General features: G+C 41.6%; 1 protein-coding gene across 1 annotated transcript in view; it reads left to right on the plus strand.

Annotated features, from left to right (window-relative positions):
* Positions 1 to 17,524, plus strand: part of LOC140489216 (ankyrin repeat and fibronectin type-III domain-containing protein 1-like) — a 164,433-nt gene that overhangs the window by 107,851 nt on the left and 39,058 nt on the right. The window contains exons 7-8 of the mRNA XM_072588518.1: positions 8,485 to 8,598; positions 15,393 to 15,490. Coding sequence (XP_072444619.1) covers positions 8,485 to 8,598; positions 15,393 to 15,490 — 212 coding nt within the window. The remainder of the gene's footprint in view (positions 1 to 8,484; positions 8,599 to 15,392; positions 15,491 to 17,524) is intronic.

Consider the following 17,524-nt stretch of genomic DNA (forward strand, 5'->3'; position numbering starts at 1 on the left):
TAACTACTTATACTATGTAAAGGTGACATCAGAGGACATGGAACAGGGACCTGAGTGTGAAGGGCCGCAGAAATGTCCTCTCTTAATCTTTCCCATGTATAATGTGTATATGTAATAAAGGTGGACAAAGTTAAAAATCATACAACACCAGGTTATAATCCAACATGTTTATTTGGAAGCACTAGCTTTCAGAGTACTGCTCCTTCATCAGGTAGCAAGTGCTTCGAAATAAACCTATTGGACTATAACCTGGTGTTGTGTGATTTTTGACTTTGTTCACCCCAGTCCAACACCAGCTCCTCCACATTGTAATAAAAGTCATTGATCATAAGTTATAGAAACAGGATTAGGCCATTCAGCTTATCAAGTCTGCACTGCTATTCGATCATGACTGATATATTTCTCAATCCCATTCTCCTGCCCTCTCCTCATAACCTTAATTATTCAGAACCTATCTATCTCTGTCTTAAATACACTCAATGACTTGTCACAGTTTTCTGTGACAATGAGTTCCAGTTGAGGCTGAAGAAATTTCTCCCCATTTCAGTTCTAAAGGGTTGCCCTTTCACCCTGAGGATGTGCCTGTAGGTCCTAGACTCTCCTACTATTGAAAACATTTTCTCCACATCCTGTCTATCTGGGCCTCTTGATATCCTGGAAGATTCAATCAGATTCCTCCACCATTCTTCAAACTCCATCGATTAAAACCCAGTTCTCAACCGCTCCTCATAATACAGGCCCTTCACTCCTGGGATCATTTTTGCAAATCTCCTCTGGACCCACTCCAATGCCAGTTCATCTTTGCTTAGATACAGCGCCCAAAACTGCTCACAATGTTCCAAATGATGTTCACTGCCATGGCTGTATCATCTTCTATCAACAACCCAGGGCTGATCTTATTACATAGTGGCAACTGGTGACAACAACCAGAAAACCAACAAGTGACAAGAATGTGCTTGAAGAGAAGCCAAGTGGAGGACTTTAAAGTTAATCTGGCAATGACATTACAGGGAAGAAAAAGCCACACAGCACCCAGCCACTGGCACAGGCAAGACATCAGCAGACCCAAACCTTAGATACCCTCCAACCTACCCATCCTGGAGCTTTCTGGAATGTAGAATGCACACACAGGTCATGCAGGGATAGAATGGGAGTAAGCTGTTTTGTGAAGTTCACCTTGGAGGATGCAGAACTGTAAGAGTGTCACAGCAGCGAGAGATGTGCACCAATTGTAACTTTGCCACATCCCTGCCACATGGAGTGCTGGGGAGGTATCCTCACTGGAGCCAAATCTGCTCTATTATCAATGGGGGATTTAAGAATAATTTGCCCAAACAGCAGTATAGGATTTCCATCTGAAAGGCAGAAGTTTGGACACAGACAATTCAAGTCTACAATTGTCAAGGAAATAGCAAATTCAGAAGAACAAGTATCCTCCTTCTTAGAGGAAGTTGTCGCCCCACATGATGATTTCTGGTATAGAGATATCATGGTTAAAGGCAGGAAACCTCAATTTGCCTTAGATATGAGGGTATATGTCTCCATTCAATGGGATTCCACACCATGATTGTAACCTAGATGTCTCCAAGTGCCTTTAATTCAATTTCAAGGTGCAAGAGGTATTCAAATCAGAGTGAGAGGGTAGATACAGTCTGAGCTTCATCATAATGGGAAAGAGATCACCAATGTTTGTACATTATTTCTAATCACCATTCCTATTTATCACTTGTAGATGCTTTTGAGGTTTTGAGCCAACTTTGTTTAGAATCAGTGTCCATGACAGAAACTCCGTCCACAACACCACAGGGAAATAATGTAGATCTTTCATTTCTCTTTGAGGCAAAGCTAGAAGAAATGGGGGGAGGGATGAAGGTGGCCAGCCGGAAGAGGGCATCTTCAGGAAAGAGTGGCAGAGAATGGAACTGCCACTCGTGTTGTTGATTTAGTGGAAGCAGTATCATGAATCTTCCTGTACATTTTGACTCCACTACCAACAATCTTGACATTTCTGTATCTCTTGGAAAGAGAATCAACTCTGTGGAACAAAGCAACAAAGAGCTGCATTTATCTGTCTATTCCAGTGATCTCACCGATCAAAAAAAACAGCAGCAGCAAATGCAATTAGGTGTGGAAATTTCTACTTGTAATGAATGTCAGAAGCCATGCAGGAATGGAAAAAGAGACTGACATCCTGAAGTCTCCATTTCTGTCAGTATATTCAACATTCATTAAAGATGGTGAGTATCTTAATAAAATTGCAGGAAACTCAATAAAACTAGAAGACTTGCCAGTGTTTCAGGCTAAGTGCAGTGAACAAACACTAATTGTAGACACTCAAGCAGTGAGAGGGAAAGCAGATGAAGACAATTTTAAAGTGTTTCACCCACAAATGAACACTAGTGAAGTTTCAGAACTTACTCCCAACATTTAGTATTAAAAACAGATCTTCAAACATACATGAAGGAGATTTCAGAACTTTGACACAGATTCATGAGCATTGAAGATTCAAAGAGGCTGGATTGTACCTTGCGTCGACAGATTTGGATCATCATAGAATCCCTACAGTGTGAAAGTAGACCATTTAGCCCATCAAGTCCACATCAACTGTCCAAAGAGCATCCCACCCAGACCCAACCCCCTATTCTATCCCTGTAACCCTGCATTTCCCCTGGCTAATCCACCTAACCTAACATCCCTGGACATTATGGGCAATTTAATATGGCCAATCCCCTAGCCTGCACATCTTTGAATGGTGAGAGGAACCAGAGTACCTGGAGGAAATCCACATTTCTATTAGCAGAAATCAACTGCATATGGCATACATTTACAAGACAGACATTCTGAAGAGTGATCCATGAACTATGAATTTGTATAGCATGTTTTGTCCTCTTTCATTTTCAAATGTTCCACATCAAAAATAACCACTAACAAAAGATAAAGATCAGTTTATAACACAGTGGCTGAAAGTTACTGAGTAAAAAAGTGATGCAGATATACACTACATTATAGATACAAAGCTTAAAAATAGGTACAGATGAAAGCTATTGAAAGATGAAAGTAATCTTTACTCAGAGAGTAGTAAGGGTATGGAATGCTTTGCCTGCAACGTAGTAGATTCGCCAAGTTTAAGTGCATTTAAGTTGTCATTGGACAGGCATATGGACATACATGGAATAGTAAGGTGGGATGGGCTTCAGATTAGTATGACAGGGCGGCGCAACATCGAGGGCCGAAGGGCCTGTACTGCGCTGTAATGTTCTATGTTCAAGTCCCACCTATGTTCAAGGTGGGACTTGAACCCTGTCCAGAGGTAAGGAACTACCGTGTACTACAAGAGGTCCTCTCAGAATTCTTCTTGGAGTTCTGTCAAAAATGGTGGTTCATTGCCTGTCTTAACTTAAAAGAGTTACAGCGTTAATTTTGAGGAATTATTTTTATAGAAACAAAGTCAGTTATGTTAGGCTGTGATGTCCTTCTAGACACTTTTTCTTTCAGAAGATTTGAATGCTCACAGCTTTAGAAAGATCTTGTTCGAGGTTTTGTCTTGTCCAAGGTTTAATCAAATTCTGAGCGTCTTTCTTTATGATTTGATACCGAGGTAATACACAAGTCTGTCTGCTTTTTTGGACTGTATTGAATGAACATAAACAAGTAATTTGACTGCTAAGGTCCATCTTGCAAGATTCAGTGTCTATTTTTTAAAAAGACCAATTGACTTTCTTTGCAAATTATGTAATATTATAAATGCACTGTCATAACAAGACAGTGAGCAAACAACATTCAGGTGAACTTTGCAGATTCAAACCTCTGAAACAGATCACCAAGAGGTGGTTCAGCAGCTGTGGGCAGCTATTGGAAAACTATCAAGGCAGAAGGAGATGTTTAAGTCCAAATTCAGTCAACCAATATTGAATATTTCGAGATTATAACTCGGCAGAAATGTCAACTAAAGTCTGCAATTGAGTCTCATCAGCAAGCCATATATGTATTCAAGTTTTCTGTCAGTAAAAGCAGCAGAGCATTTCTAGAGCTCAGGAATACTTTAGAAATGTTTAAAGCCAAATGTTAGAGCAGTTAAAAGCGTAGCTCTATAAGCAATCACACAGAGCTATATAGCCACAGACCTGGATTCACAAATTACAAAGGTTCCAATACAGTACATATTATAGCACAGGAATGCACAAATGCTGTACCACATCCAAAAAGATTACAGTACTATCAGAGAGAAGTGTTTGTTGTTTGCACACTTGCCTTCATTGCTCAGACCATTGTGTAAAGGAGTTGGGACATCTTGTTTGTAGTTGTACTTTTGGAGGACTGTGTACAGTTCTGGTCACCCTGCTATAGGAAGTGTGTTATTAAATTGGAGAAGGTACAGACAAGATTTACAAGGATGTGACTGGGTCTGGAGGATTTGTGTCATAAGGAGAGGCTGGGACTTCTCTCACTGGAACATGGGAGGTTGAGGGATGACCTTATAGAGGTTTGCAAATTCATGAGCTGCACGAGGGACTTGAAAACTAGAGGGCATATTTTTAAAGTGATCTTAAAAAGGGCCTGAGAGGCAACTTTATCACACACAGAATAGTTCATATGTGGAATGAACTGTCAGAAGAAGTTCATAGATTCATACAGCACAGAAAAGGCTCTTTGGCCCACCATGTTAGCACCAACGTAACTCCCACTAAAAGTGCACTAATTCCAATTTCCTGTACTTTTCCTGTATCCTTGAATGTTATATTTTTTAAAGATTGTAAGATTTCTGGCCTCCACTACCTTCCCAGGCAGTGCACTCCAGATTCCCACCACCCTCTGAGTGAAAAGATTTTTCCCAAAATCCCCTCTAAATTTCCTGCCCTTTGTCCTAAAGCTATATCCCCTCATGATTGACCCCTCTACAAAGGGGAACAGCTGCTCCCTACCGACCCTGTCCAGATCCCTCATAATCTTTTACATCTCAATCATGTCCCTCCTCAGTATTTTCTGCTCTAAAGAAAATAATCCAAGCCTATCTAGTCTTTTCTTAAAACTCAATCCGAGGCATCCTAGTGAACCTCCTGTGTACCCCTCCAGTTCTATCACATCCTTTTTGTGTCCCCACCTCCTGGCTACTGCTGCAGTGTTTCATGACTGCTGCTGGAAGCCAAATGCTCTGTAAAGTCTGGGTCTGAATTCACACTGCATTAAGTTTATAGGTTTACCAGTTATTGTGTCCCTGCCTCCTGGCTGCTGCTGTGAGGTTTCCTGACTCCTGCTCCAAGCTAAGTGCTCTGTAGAGACTAGGCCCGAATCCACATTGCACTAGATTCCTAGGCTTACTGGTTACTGTGTGCCCACTTACCAGCTGCTGCGGGATTTCCCAACAGCAGCTGCAAGTTAAGTGCCCTGTAAAGACTCAAAACAAATCCTCACAGTGCAGAAAGAGGCCATTCAGCCCATCAAGTATTGTTAGGACATGGGGTAACCCCTCGCCCCGGCTATTTTAAACCAACAACACAGAAAAGATTTATCCCATGCAGTTATGTGTGAAAATTCGAGAGGCAAGGAACTAGTAAAAGTAACAACTATTTCTTTACATATAACAGAGAATAATTAACTTAACAACTATTTACTACTCCTTCCTCTAACCTATCTTTTACTTCCCCTTCTGTAATACTAGTCCGATAAATCTTAAGCAGGAATTTTAACAAATTTCAAAAGCAGCCAACTGTCAAATCTTCTCTGTATATCTTCCTCTGTTGTCTTTTCTTCTTCTTAGGGATTTCTATTTCACAGGTCACTGATCGATAAAGATACCTTTAAGAGAGTTATTCTGTAGTCTGCATATGTTGATGGCTTGGCAGTTCTCCTTCAACTGTTCAAGTTTTCCCAGTCTTATACCTGAAAGCATCAGATTGTGTCATTGGCTTTTAATATTGTTAATATACTAAATTCAAACTTAATTGGAGTTTGATTGTTTTAGAGTGTAATTTAAACTGATTGGCACAATTCAAATTTGTTTTTGTCTCTAGGCAACCACTACACTAGCTGCTGGACCAGGAGGTTACATTGTATCTTGTTCAGAACACTTGGTGTTGTCACCAGGCCAGTCACCACCACCACCAAACCTCCACCCCCCCCCAACCCCCAAATATTTTAAAAAGGTAGCCTAGACCCTAACGTTTTTCTTATTTTAAAGGCAGTTGTGAAGTGGATATTCTAGGTGTAATGCAGCTAGTCAACCCACTTGGCTTTAAGTAAAACAAAATTTATTTAAACACTACAGTTGAACAAAAGGAAGCAGAATTTAGAATAACTTAACTGTTGGAAAATTTAACCATCCCGTACGGTAACTATTACTAATTGACTTTTCCAATACAGTAGCATTCCTTAAACATATGGTGGCTCAGTGGTTAGCACTGCTGCCTCACAGCACCAGTGACCCAGGTTCGATTCCTGCCTCGGATGATTGTCTGTGTGGGTTTCCTCCCACAATCCAAAGATGTGCAGGTCAGGTGAATTGGCCTTGCTAAATTGCCCATAGTGTTAGGTGCATTCGTCAGGGTTAAATATAGGATAAGAAAATGGGTCTGGGTGGGTTATTCTTCAGATGGTTGGTGTGGACTTGTTGGGCCGAAGGGCCTGTTTCCATTCTGTAAGGAATCTAACCAAATCTTGTGGTGTAAAATCATGAATACGTGACAAAATCATACTCTTTAGCCAAAAAGTAAATTCAAACGTAGATTTTTACAGGCAGGAGGGAACAACATCCAAAGAGATTTTAGAAGAAAGTTAGAGGAGTTCTTTACTGAAGCCTGCAACTTCCCTGGATTCACACACTTTGTGACTGCTACAGCTAAAACAAACTAGAAAAAAAACTGAACTGGGCAAACTGGCCACTCTTGTTCTATTGTTAAACCAGGCATTTCGCCATCTCTGCCTTTACAACCTCTTTGCAAAGAAATTACTACGGACAAAATAACCTTCTTAAAATTATAGCATCGACACAATACCATGGCCATTCCACCTAACCTGCATATCTTTGGACTGTGGGAGGAAACAGAGAATGTGCAAACTCCACACAGTCACCCAAAACTGGAAACGAACCTGGATCTCTGACACTGTGAGGCAGTAGTGTTAATCACTGTGCCAGTGTATTGCCCAAATGGTATATGTAGGTACAGTTACAACATTTAAAAGACATTTGGACAGGTACATGAATAGAAAAGTTATAAAGGGATATGGATCAAACACAGGCAAGTGGGACTAGCTTAGTTTGGGAAACTTGGTCAGAATGCACAAGTTGGATCCAAGGGTCTGTTTCTGTTCTGTATGACTCTATAACCATATATCTGTATAACCATAGCTGTGGAAGCACCGATATTAGCTACCTTTCCCAATACCAATGAGACCCTAGTAGAGAAAGTGCATGATCCTGATGTTAAACCTGCAAATAGGTCTGCAAATCAAAGTACACCACAGGAACTTCCTATGGATCCTAATCCAGATGTAAGTGTTCAAGACAGTCTGATTCCCTCAAATATTCTGGTGATTTTATTGTTGATGTTGGTGCACTCCTGCCTTCTGTTTCTGAGGTGTCCTCGTGTAACCTCAAGCTGAAGTTAAGTGTAGAGGCATTACCATCACATAAGAAAGAATAAATGCCTTCCATAGGAGAGATAGAGAAATCATCATTTTCTCGACTGCAAAATTGTTTTCAGAATACTCTTTGTTCTTCATTTCATTGACTAGGTTAATCTCTGGACCACACTGTTGTGCAAAATGAAATGAGAGGGTGATTTTTTGTTCATTGTGTTCTGTTTTCAAAGGTTTGTGATAATTCAAGTTCTGGAAGCTGATCTCTTTAATCAGCTTTTCCTTAATACTACATCTTAATTTTACATTCACTGGATGTATCACAGCCCAAGTGCCAGAAGAGAAGCTGCCATCGCAGTCGAACAATGCATTTGGCATCCAAGGAAATGATCAGGGAGCACATACATACTAGAAATCCTCCAGGAGAGCCAAGAACACTGGCATAATTGACACCGCGGGTGAAAGAAATTTCGGGTAGTGGGAACATAGAAGTTGGATGGAAATTGTAAATAGTTTATGAGGTTAACTGTTTGTGAGAAGAGAAGACTTGGGGGAGATATAGAAAAAAGGGTTAATGGTATAGTTTTATTGTAATAATAGCTATTGTAATAATTGCATAGGTAACTATGTCATGATGATGTCAGATCATATGCTGAGTCCCCACTGTGTAGTCTTCCAGACATGTCCTGTCTAATCATCTCCTGTATAAAGTGTGCATACTTAATAAAGGTTGTTGATGTTCCCTGACATGGAAGTGGATTCCCTTCTGAGAACAGCCAAACCTGATCTCGTAATATAAACTACCAAACTGAGGAATGCAGTCATTTCCCTGTGTATGTCAGCTGTTTCAGGCAGATTCAGTTTAACACTGAATGATAGGATGACCTGAGTTATCTCTTTCCTTGACAGATGTCCCTGATTCTCCAGAGAAAGTGTGTTTGTCAGTAACTGGTACTACATCCCTTCGAGTCACATTCCAGGAACCAGCAAGGAGCAGCACCTTGATAATCACTCGCTACAAAGGTAATCTGATATAATTGCTCCAGATGTCTCTACTGCAACTTGTCTGCTGTAGGGCTGCTAGCTGTTTAATTTGTGAGCAGGCTTTGCAGAATTTCTGTTGTGCAGAATTTCTTTCCGTCTCTACCACTGGGTAAGGCTGTGAGTAACTGAATAATATTTCACAGGAAATGAACAAAGTCAATCACACTGTATTGTATTAACTGATCTCTGTCAGTCACAACTTTCCAACTGACCTCAGCACACCTCCTTTAAGTGAGGGAAAAATCTAATTAGGAGTCTACTCCTAATCACTGTCCAGTGTCTGTGTGTGAGAGAGAGAGGGAGACCCTGAGTGAGCACATGACTGTGCTCAGTTATGGTCTTTGCTCCAGTGGTCACAAAGCCTGCCAACACTCATTGCATAGTATTAGACTGTAGGAACAGTAACATTGGCAAGAGACTGAAGGACACTGGCCACATGTATAGCTGAGTAAGAGAGTGCACTAGTTACAAAAGAGGTTGGGAGAAAATTGGTAAGAAAAAATATTTGTTCAAAAGAAAGTTCAACAGTATCAGACTGCCATTTTGAACTCTACCAGTACTGATTTCTTCTTGTTATAACTGTAAATGGCATTGTTAAGACCACACTTCCTGTTTTGATCTCTTTCCTTAAGGATGCATTTACATTGGAAGCAGTTCCAAGAAGGTTCACATTCTTGGGATGAAGGAGTTGTCATATAATAAAACGTTGAGCAGGCTAAAACCATACTGATTGGAGAGAGAAACATATACACTTCTGAGAAGGTTTGACAGGGTGGATGTTTCCTTATGGGAAAATCCAAAACAACCAGACACTGTTTAAAGATTCAGACAACAGAGGAGGTTGGGTCTTTGAAACAATCAAGACTGAGTTTGATAGATTTTTGATCAAAGGGCCTTAAAGGATACAGTATTGCAAGGCACAGCAGGCTCAAGGGACTTGAATGGCCTTCTCCAACTCCTGTTTCTTATTTTGTATCTGTATTATTATCTCACTTCATGCAGGAGCAGGTTCGATGGGTCGAATGATATATTACTGCTCCTGTATGTTAAAATACTACAATTCTTAAGTGCTGTAGGGGAGATTAGAGGATATGTATTTGTATATAGAAGCTTCCAGCACAAAACCTCGCACCAGCAGCAAATATTAAGGCTGTCAAAACTGTGTTAGGCTGCCATCCTTTCTGAGCAGCCACCAAAAGAATACCTCAATGCATTAGTGGAAATTGCAGTATTTTTGCCAATCATTGACCTGTGCAGATGTTCTTCTGCAGTCATCACGTTTCTTCTTCAAGTTGAAGATTGAGAGGTTACAACTATCAGAAAATCCTGAAGAAACTGGCACTGTTTTCACTGAAGAAGATTAAAGCTGAGAGGTGATCTAATTGGGGCCCAGAGAAGCAAGGCTGAGATCGTAGAAGTGAAGCCAAGGCTGGGGAAGCAAGGTAGGGGTAAAGCAAGTTACCAGGCGGGGCAGGGATAGAGACAGAGAGACAGACAGGAGACTGCAGGAGTTGGTGGAGGAGGGAGAGAGAGGGCAGAAGACTGTAAGTCTTAGAGAGGTAAGAGAGAAGGTGCAGGGTCACTGGAGGAGAGAGGCAGAGATTGGGGGAGAGAAAGATAGAGGTGGCAGAAGTTAATAGGGATAAGAGAGAGGGGAGAGGCTGCATAACCTCGGGTGGGAATTTGGGATTATATTCGGCATGGACTCATTGGACTGAAGGGTCTGTTTCTGTGCTGTATGACTCAATATGAAAAGGAAGAGGGAGGAGTCTACAGGGGTGGGGGAGACAAGTCTGGAGTGCTCTGTGAGAGAGATCACTGGATAGGGAGGGGAGACTACAGGAATCAGGGAAAAGAGATAGAAGCAGCAAATGTCAGTCGGTAAGAGAGTGACAGGGCTCCTCAGGCTGGGGAAACTTAATGGATTGGGAAGATGAAGCGGGAAGGAGGCTGTGAAAGTCAGTGGAAGAAGAGGGAATGGGGGAGGTGCCGGATTTTGGGGGAAGAAAAGAAGCTGGAGGGTTGAGGTGAGAGAATCAGAAGTTATTGGGGGAGACACAGGAAAAGGCTGCAGGGTTTAGTGGGGTTTGGGGAGAAGAGGTGGTTGCAGCATCGAGGAAGGGAGGCTGCATGGGTTGGAAGGTGGGGAGAGGGAAGGTGCAGAGATCGGGGAGAAGGACGAAAGGGAATAGTGGCTGCATGGGTTGGGGGACATAATATGGATAGAGGGGTGGTGACAGAGACAGAGGGAGGCTGCAAGGCAGGAGAGGAAGGCTGGAGGAGGTAGGAAGTTGGAGAGAGAAAGAAGTGACAGGAGTGTCGTGAAGGTGCCTACAAGGAAAGTAGACAGACAGAGGAGGCAGCAATAGAGAATGAACAATTTTATTCTTATCAATAAAGTAATACTCTGAATGGGAAATCTCTATCTTCAGGCTGCAAATGTTAAGGAGCTTTGATGTTGGAGAATAGGAATTGTAGTGGGTGTTATTATAATGAACACTGTCAATTGTTAAATTTAAATTTGGATTGAGATCTAATTCGCAGTGAAAAGGATAATAACTGGTTAAAATGTTTCAGCTCTGTGCAAGGTTGGCCATGCTGAGTTCGTAGGTTCATTAGATATAGGAGCAGAACTGGCCATTTGGCCCATCAAGTCTGTTCCACCATTCGATCAGAGCTGATATGCTCCTCACATCTGTTTTCATGCCTTCTCTCCATATCCCTTTAACCCATTACCAATTAAAAATCTGTCTAACTCCTCCTTAAATTTGCTCACTGTCCCAGCATCCACCACATTTCAGGGTAGCAAATTCCACAGAATCACAGAACTTGGGAGAAGTAGTTTCTCCTCAACTCAGTCTTAGATTAGGGGTCGCAAATTTAAAACAATGACCTCTCGTCCTAGAATTCCCCACAAGAGGAAGCACCTGCTCCACATCTATTTTATCCACACCTTTTATCATCTTTAATATCTCGATTTATCTCTTCTCATTCTTCTAAGTTCTAGGCCTAAACTCAATCTAGCAAGTTTTGAGAAGATTTGTAGCTCAGGTTGAAGTTCTGGATGTAGGTTTCTCGTTGAGCTGGAAGGTTCATTTTCAGACATTTCGTAACCATGCTAGGTAACATCTTCAGTGAACCTGCAGATGAGGCCCTGCTGATGATTCCTGCTTTCTATTTATTTGTTTGGGTTTCTTTGGGTTGGAGATGTCATTTCCAGTGATGGTGTCATTTCCTATGATGATGTCATTTCCTGTACTTTTTCACAGGGGATGATAACTAGGCTCCAAGTCAATGTGCTTGTTGATAGAGTTCCGATTGGAATGCCATGCTTCTAGCAATTTTTGTGCATGTCTCTGTTTGGCTTGTCCTAGGATGGATGTATTGTCCCAGTCAAAGTGGTGTCCTTCCTTATTTGGATGTAAGGATACTAGTGAGAGAGGGTCATGTTGTTTTGTGGCTAGTTGATGTTCATGTATCCTGGTGGCTAGTTTTCTGCCTGTTTATCCAATGTAGTGTTTGTTACAGTTATTACACGGTATTTTGTGAATGACATTAATTTTGTTTGTCTGTATAGGGTCTTTCAAGTTCCATTAGCTGCTGTGTTGGTGGGTTTGTGGGCTACCATGATGCCAAGGGGTCTGAGTAGTCTGGCAGTCATTTCCAAGATGTCTTTGATGTAGGGGAGAGTTGTTAGCATTTCTGGACATGTTTTATCTGCTTGTTTGGGTTTGGTGCTGAGAAATCGGTGGACTGAGTTCATTGGGTACCCATCAGTCAGTCATTTATCCAGGCTAATAAATGACCCCTAATCCCATATGATCCAATCTTGTGAATTAACCTTTTGTGTGGCACCTTATCAAACACCTTCCGGAGTCCAGATAAGTTATATCTACAGTATCCCCATTATCCACTTTGCTTGTTACTTTTTAGAAGAACTCTAGCAAGTTAGTCAATTATGATTTTTCCTTCATAAAATCATACTGACTCTAATGGATAGCGTTTTGACTTTCTAAATGTCCTGTAAATTAGGTGAATTAGCCATGGGAAGTGCAAGGCTACAAGGTTATAGGGAAAGGGTAGGGGATGGCTCTGGCTGGGATGCTCTTCGGAGGGTCAGTGGGACTCAATGGACCATTTGGCTTGTTTCCACACTGTAAGTATCCTTTGATTCTAATGCAAGGGAAATGCAATAGCTGTGCTCTAATCTGTCTGCGATGGGGGTGTGTAAGGTGATGGCTTTTTGTGTTGAAAATGTTTTGCTGGAAAAGCGCAGCAGGTCAGGCAACATCCAAGGAGCAGGAGAATCGACGTTTCGGGCATGAGCCCTTCACTCCTGAAGGGCTCATGCCCGAAACGTCGATTCTCCAGTTCCTTGGATGCTGCCTGTCCTGCTGCGCTTTTCCAACAACACATTTTCAGCTCTGATCTCCAGCATCTGCAGTCCTCACTTTCTCCTAGATGGCTTTTTGTGTCAGTTATTTTGAAACAAACTTTTGTTGCTAACTTCTTCCTACTGTTTTGTGTCAATTTAAATGTCGTGGAATCTGTGAAATTAATGCTTTCATTGTTTATTGTGGCTTTATGTTTAATGGAGGCTTGGTAGTGTTTGAAGCCATTGATGTATTCTTCTAAATATGCTGCAGTGTAAGTCCAAATATCCCATATGTCAATAAATAAAAGGTGTTGTTACTGTTTGACTGCATTACTTAATGTCTGTTGCTTGGAATGAAAAATAATTTGAAAATCTTAAGAGACTCCAGAGGAAATCATAAATAATCCCTGTTTCCAATCCTCAAAGATGTGAGTGGAAAGTTAAAGTAGGGGATATATGAGAGACACAGAAACAGGAAAAGCACCAGAGTCCATGATTTTCCTCCCTGGCCTTGTGTTATGTTTGTATGTATGCATCTGAATGTTCATGTTTGTGGATATAATTTAATGTGCCTGTAGTTCCTTTATTCAGCTGTAATACTGTTACATTAGTTTCCACTTTCTTCCTCTCAAATTGCAGAGCAAATTCTATCATACTATGGTCACTGCCTCCTAAAGGTTCCTTCACCTAAGCTTCCTTATCACATCTGCCTCACTGCATAGCACTAAATCCAGAATTGCCTGTTCCCTGGTGGACTCCAAAAAGCTGCTCCAAAAAGCCATTTCAAAGACATTCCATAAATTCCTTTTCTTGCGATCCACTTCAAACTTGATTTTTCCAGTCCACCTGCATATTGAAATCTCCCCATGATCACTGTAACCCTGCCTTTGTTACACACCTTTTCTATCTCTCGGTTTATCTTATGCCCCAAATCCTGTTTGGAAGTCTGTAGATAACTCCCGTTATGGATTTTTTTACCGTAGTGGTTCTTCAACACTAACCACACAGATTCTACATCATCTGAACCTACTTTGTATATTGCTATTGATTTAATTTCATATTTTTAACCAACAAGGCAACCCCACCCCCTCTGCCCACCTGCCTGCCTTTTTGCTAGAATGTGTATCCTGGGATATTTAGCTCCCAGTCCTGATTCCCTTGCAGCCATGTCTCTGTAATGCCCACCACATCAGACCTGCCAATTTCAATCTGCCCCACAAGCTCATTTACCTTATTTTGTATACTACACGCATTCAGATACAGCAAGTAACTTTCACGCCACACAAATGCCAGACAATGATCATCACCAATAAGAGACACTCTAACCACCCCACCCCTTGACATTCAACAGTCTTACTAACATCAAATCCCCCACTGTCAACATCGTTGGGGTTACCATTGACCAGAAACTCAACTGGACTCACCACATAAACACAGAGGCTACAACAGCAGGTCAAAGACTAGGGATACTGCGGCGAGTAACTCACCTCCTGACACCCCAAAGTCTATCCACAAGACACAAGTCAGGCGTGTGATGGAATACTCCACACTTGCCTGAATGGGTGGAGCTCCAACAGCACTCAAGAAGCTTGACACCATCTAGGATAAAGCAACGCGCTTGATTGGCACCACATCTACAAACATTCAATCCCTCTGCCACCGGGGTTAAGTAACAGCAGTGTGTACTATCTACAAAATGCACTGCAGCAATACACCAGAGGTCCTTAGACAGCACCTTCCAAACCCACAGCCACCTCTACCCAGAAGGACGAGGGCAGCAGGTATTTGAGAACACCACCACCAGCAAGTTTCCCTCCAAGCCACTCACCACTCTGACTTGGAAATATACTGCTGTTCCTTCAGTCATTGGGTCAAAACCCTGGAATTCCCTCCTTACCGGCATTGTGGGTCAACCCACAGCAAGTGGACTGCAGCGATTCAAGAACGCAGCTCACCACCACCTTCTCAAGGGCAAATAGGGATGGACTATCAATGCTGGCCAGCCAGCAACGGCCAAGTCCCACAAGTGAATAAAAAAAACTCTAGTCCTATAATTGACTGTCCCTCTTCTCATTATTATTTGATTATCCAGTGTATTTGAAGTTTAATGCCTAACTCTTTCCAAACACTCTGTCATATTTTGTGTGCTGGAGACTTTAATAACATGTTCTAAGTTCTCCTTTCTTCATATTCATGTAAGTGTGACTGTGCACGTGCGTGTATGTTTATGTGAAATACAACTTGCCAAAATGTAGAACACTAGAAGAATGGGAGAGAGAATGAAGGAAGTCAGGGAACATTGCACAGGAAAGGGTCATAGGTAGAATGTTGGGTGGTGAGAGCTGGTGGCAGCAAGTCAGTTCTCTAGATTAACAATCTTAGTGTCCATCTCTTTCAGTGGAGTGGAGTTACACCGAAACCTTTGAATCTACTGTAGGAGCTGCAACTGTCGAGGATCTGAAGTCACTACAGTACGCAATAGAAGGCCTCAACATGGTTAGTGATAGCAGTATACATTCTTGCCTTGTGTTTGGTCTTTCATCATTTGTCTATAACATATTCCAACTGATAGCCCAAACTACATGAAGGTTCAATATGACTGTTCCTTAAAATGCATTTGCAAGAACATTGACCTCACAGCTTTCTTGTTCTGGTTGTCTGGCTGATACACTCATTCATATTGTGTTACTGCACAGGGAAAGCTTCATGTTGTAGGTTAGAAGTCAGCAGTTCAACCTACATCTCATCACATCTGTACAGACTGAAACAATAACTTCAAATGTTGCACCACTCACAGTTATTACGTATGCTGGGCTATGAGATTTGATGCGTAACACTGAAGACATATGTGCAGTATATCTTTCTGATGCGAATCAAAGCTGGATGGGAGGATGAACTATGAGGACAATGCAGAGATGCTTCAGTGTCATAAATTGAGGCAAGTTGAATCAGTGGGCAAATGCATGACAGATGAAGTATAATTTGGACAAATATAGGGTTATCTGCTTTGGTAGCAAAAAGCATGAGGCAGATTATCTGAAAAGCAGTTGATTTGGGAAAGGGACTTGGGTCTCCATTTGTACCAGTTGCTGCAAGCATACATGCAAGTACAGCAGATGTGAAGAAAATAAATGGTATGTTAGCCTTCATAGCGAGAAGATTCAAGTACAAGAGTAGAGATGTCTTGTTGCAATTGTATAGGGCTTTAGTTAGAGACAAAAAAACTGCAGATGTTGGAATCCAAGGTAGACAAGCAAGAGACTGGAAGAACACAGCAAGCCAGGTAACATCAGGAGGTGGAGAGGTCAGCATTTCGGGTGTAACCCTTCTTGAGGACCTGAAGAAGAGTTACACCTGAAACATTGACTTCTCCATCTCCTGATGCTACCTGGCTTGCTGTGTTCTTCCAGCCTGCTGGCTGTATAGGACCTTGGTGAGATCAAACCTGAAGTAACATGCATAGTTGGTGACATATCTGTCGAAAGATGTTCTAGCTATGGAGAGAGTGCAATGATGCTTACCAAACTGATTCCTGGGATGGCAGGACTCACCTATGAAGAGGTAGGACTATGTTCACTGGAAATGAAGAGGAAATTTAATAGAAACCTATGAAATTTTAACTGGCCTATTCAGAGTAAATGTAGTAAAGATGTTTCTGATGACCAGAGAGTCCAGAATCGAGGATCATAGTTTAAGGATACAGGATAGGCTATTTAGGACTTGAGATGTGGAGAAATTCCTTGACCAAGACAGTGTGAACCTATACAGTTATCTGCCTCAAAGTGGTTGAAGCAAAACATTGAATACTTTTAAGAAGGAGTTAGATATAGTTCTTAGAGCTAAAGATATGGGAGAAAGTGTGAACAGAGTACTGAGTTGGATTATCAGCCATTATTATATTGAAATGCAGAGCAGGCTCAGAGTCAAATAGGTAAAAACGAGGACTGCGGATGCTGGAAACCTGAGCCTGGATTAAAGTGGTGCTGGAAAAGCACAGCAGTTCATGCAGCGCTCAGTCAAATAGCCTACTCTTACTCCTAACTTTTTTGTTTCTATGAATATTCTGTGAATATTTGCATGTTTTCCCAGTGACTCAGTTTTGGTTTTGTGGAGTTTAGTTCAGTCCTGATCATTTTTAAAAGAGCAACAGACAAGATAAATCAAATAACAATCAACATACATTTCCAGGGAGGACCAAGATACTGGCCAGTAACATGCCAGAACCTGAGATATTTATTCAGTCAGTCATTTCCCACAGAGGTGACACAACTTTCGCATTGCTTCTGCAACCAATGAGCCACATGAACAGTAAATCCAGATCCCTTCTCCTGACCGAAATTATGAATGCCTAAGGATAGAAAGTTCTCTGTAACATATAACCTAAAGCCTTCAGGAGAGGAGAAGAAAGGATGGCAGCTCAACCAGAACTAATGCTACTGCCTTGTAATTAAACCGTTTTATTTTCACACAGTTCCTGCTTTGTAAAGGTCACAGAAATGATTTCATGTGATTTGGAAATGGTTTTTAACA

Source organism: Chiloscyllium punctatum, chromosome 18, assembly GCF_047496795.1.
Source record: "Chiloscyllium punctatum isolate Juve2018m chromosome 18, sChiPun1.3, whole genome shotgun sequence".
Taxonomy (NCBI): domain Eukaryota; kingdom Metazoa; phylum Chordata; class Chondrichthyes; order Orectolobiformes; family Hemiscylliidae; genus Chiloscyllium; species Chiloscyllium punctatum.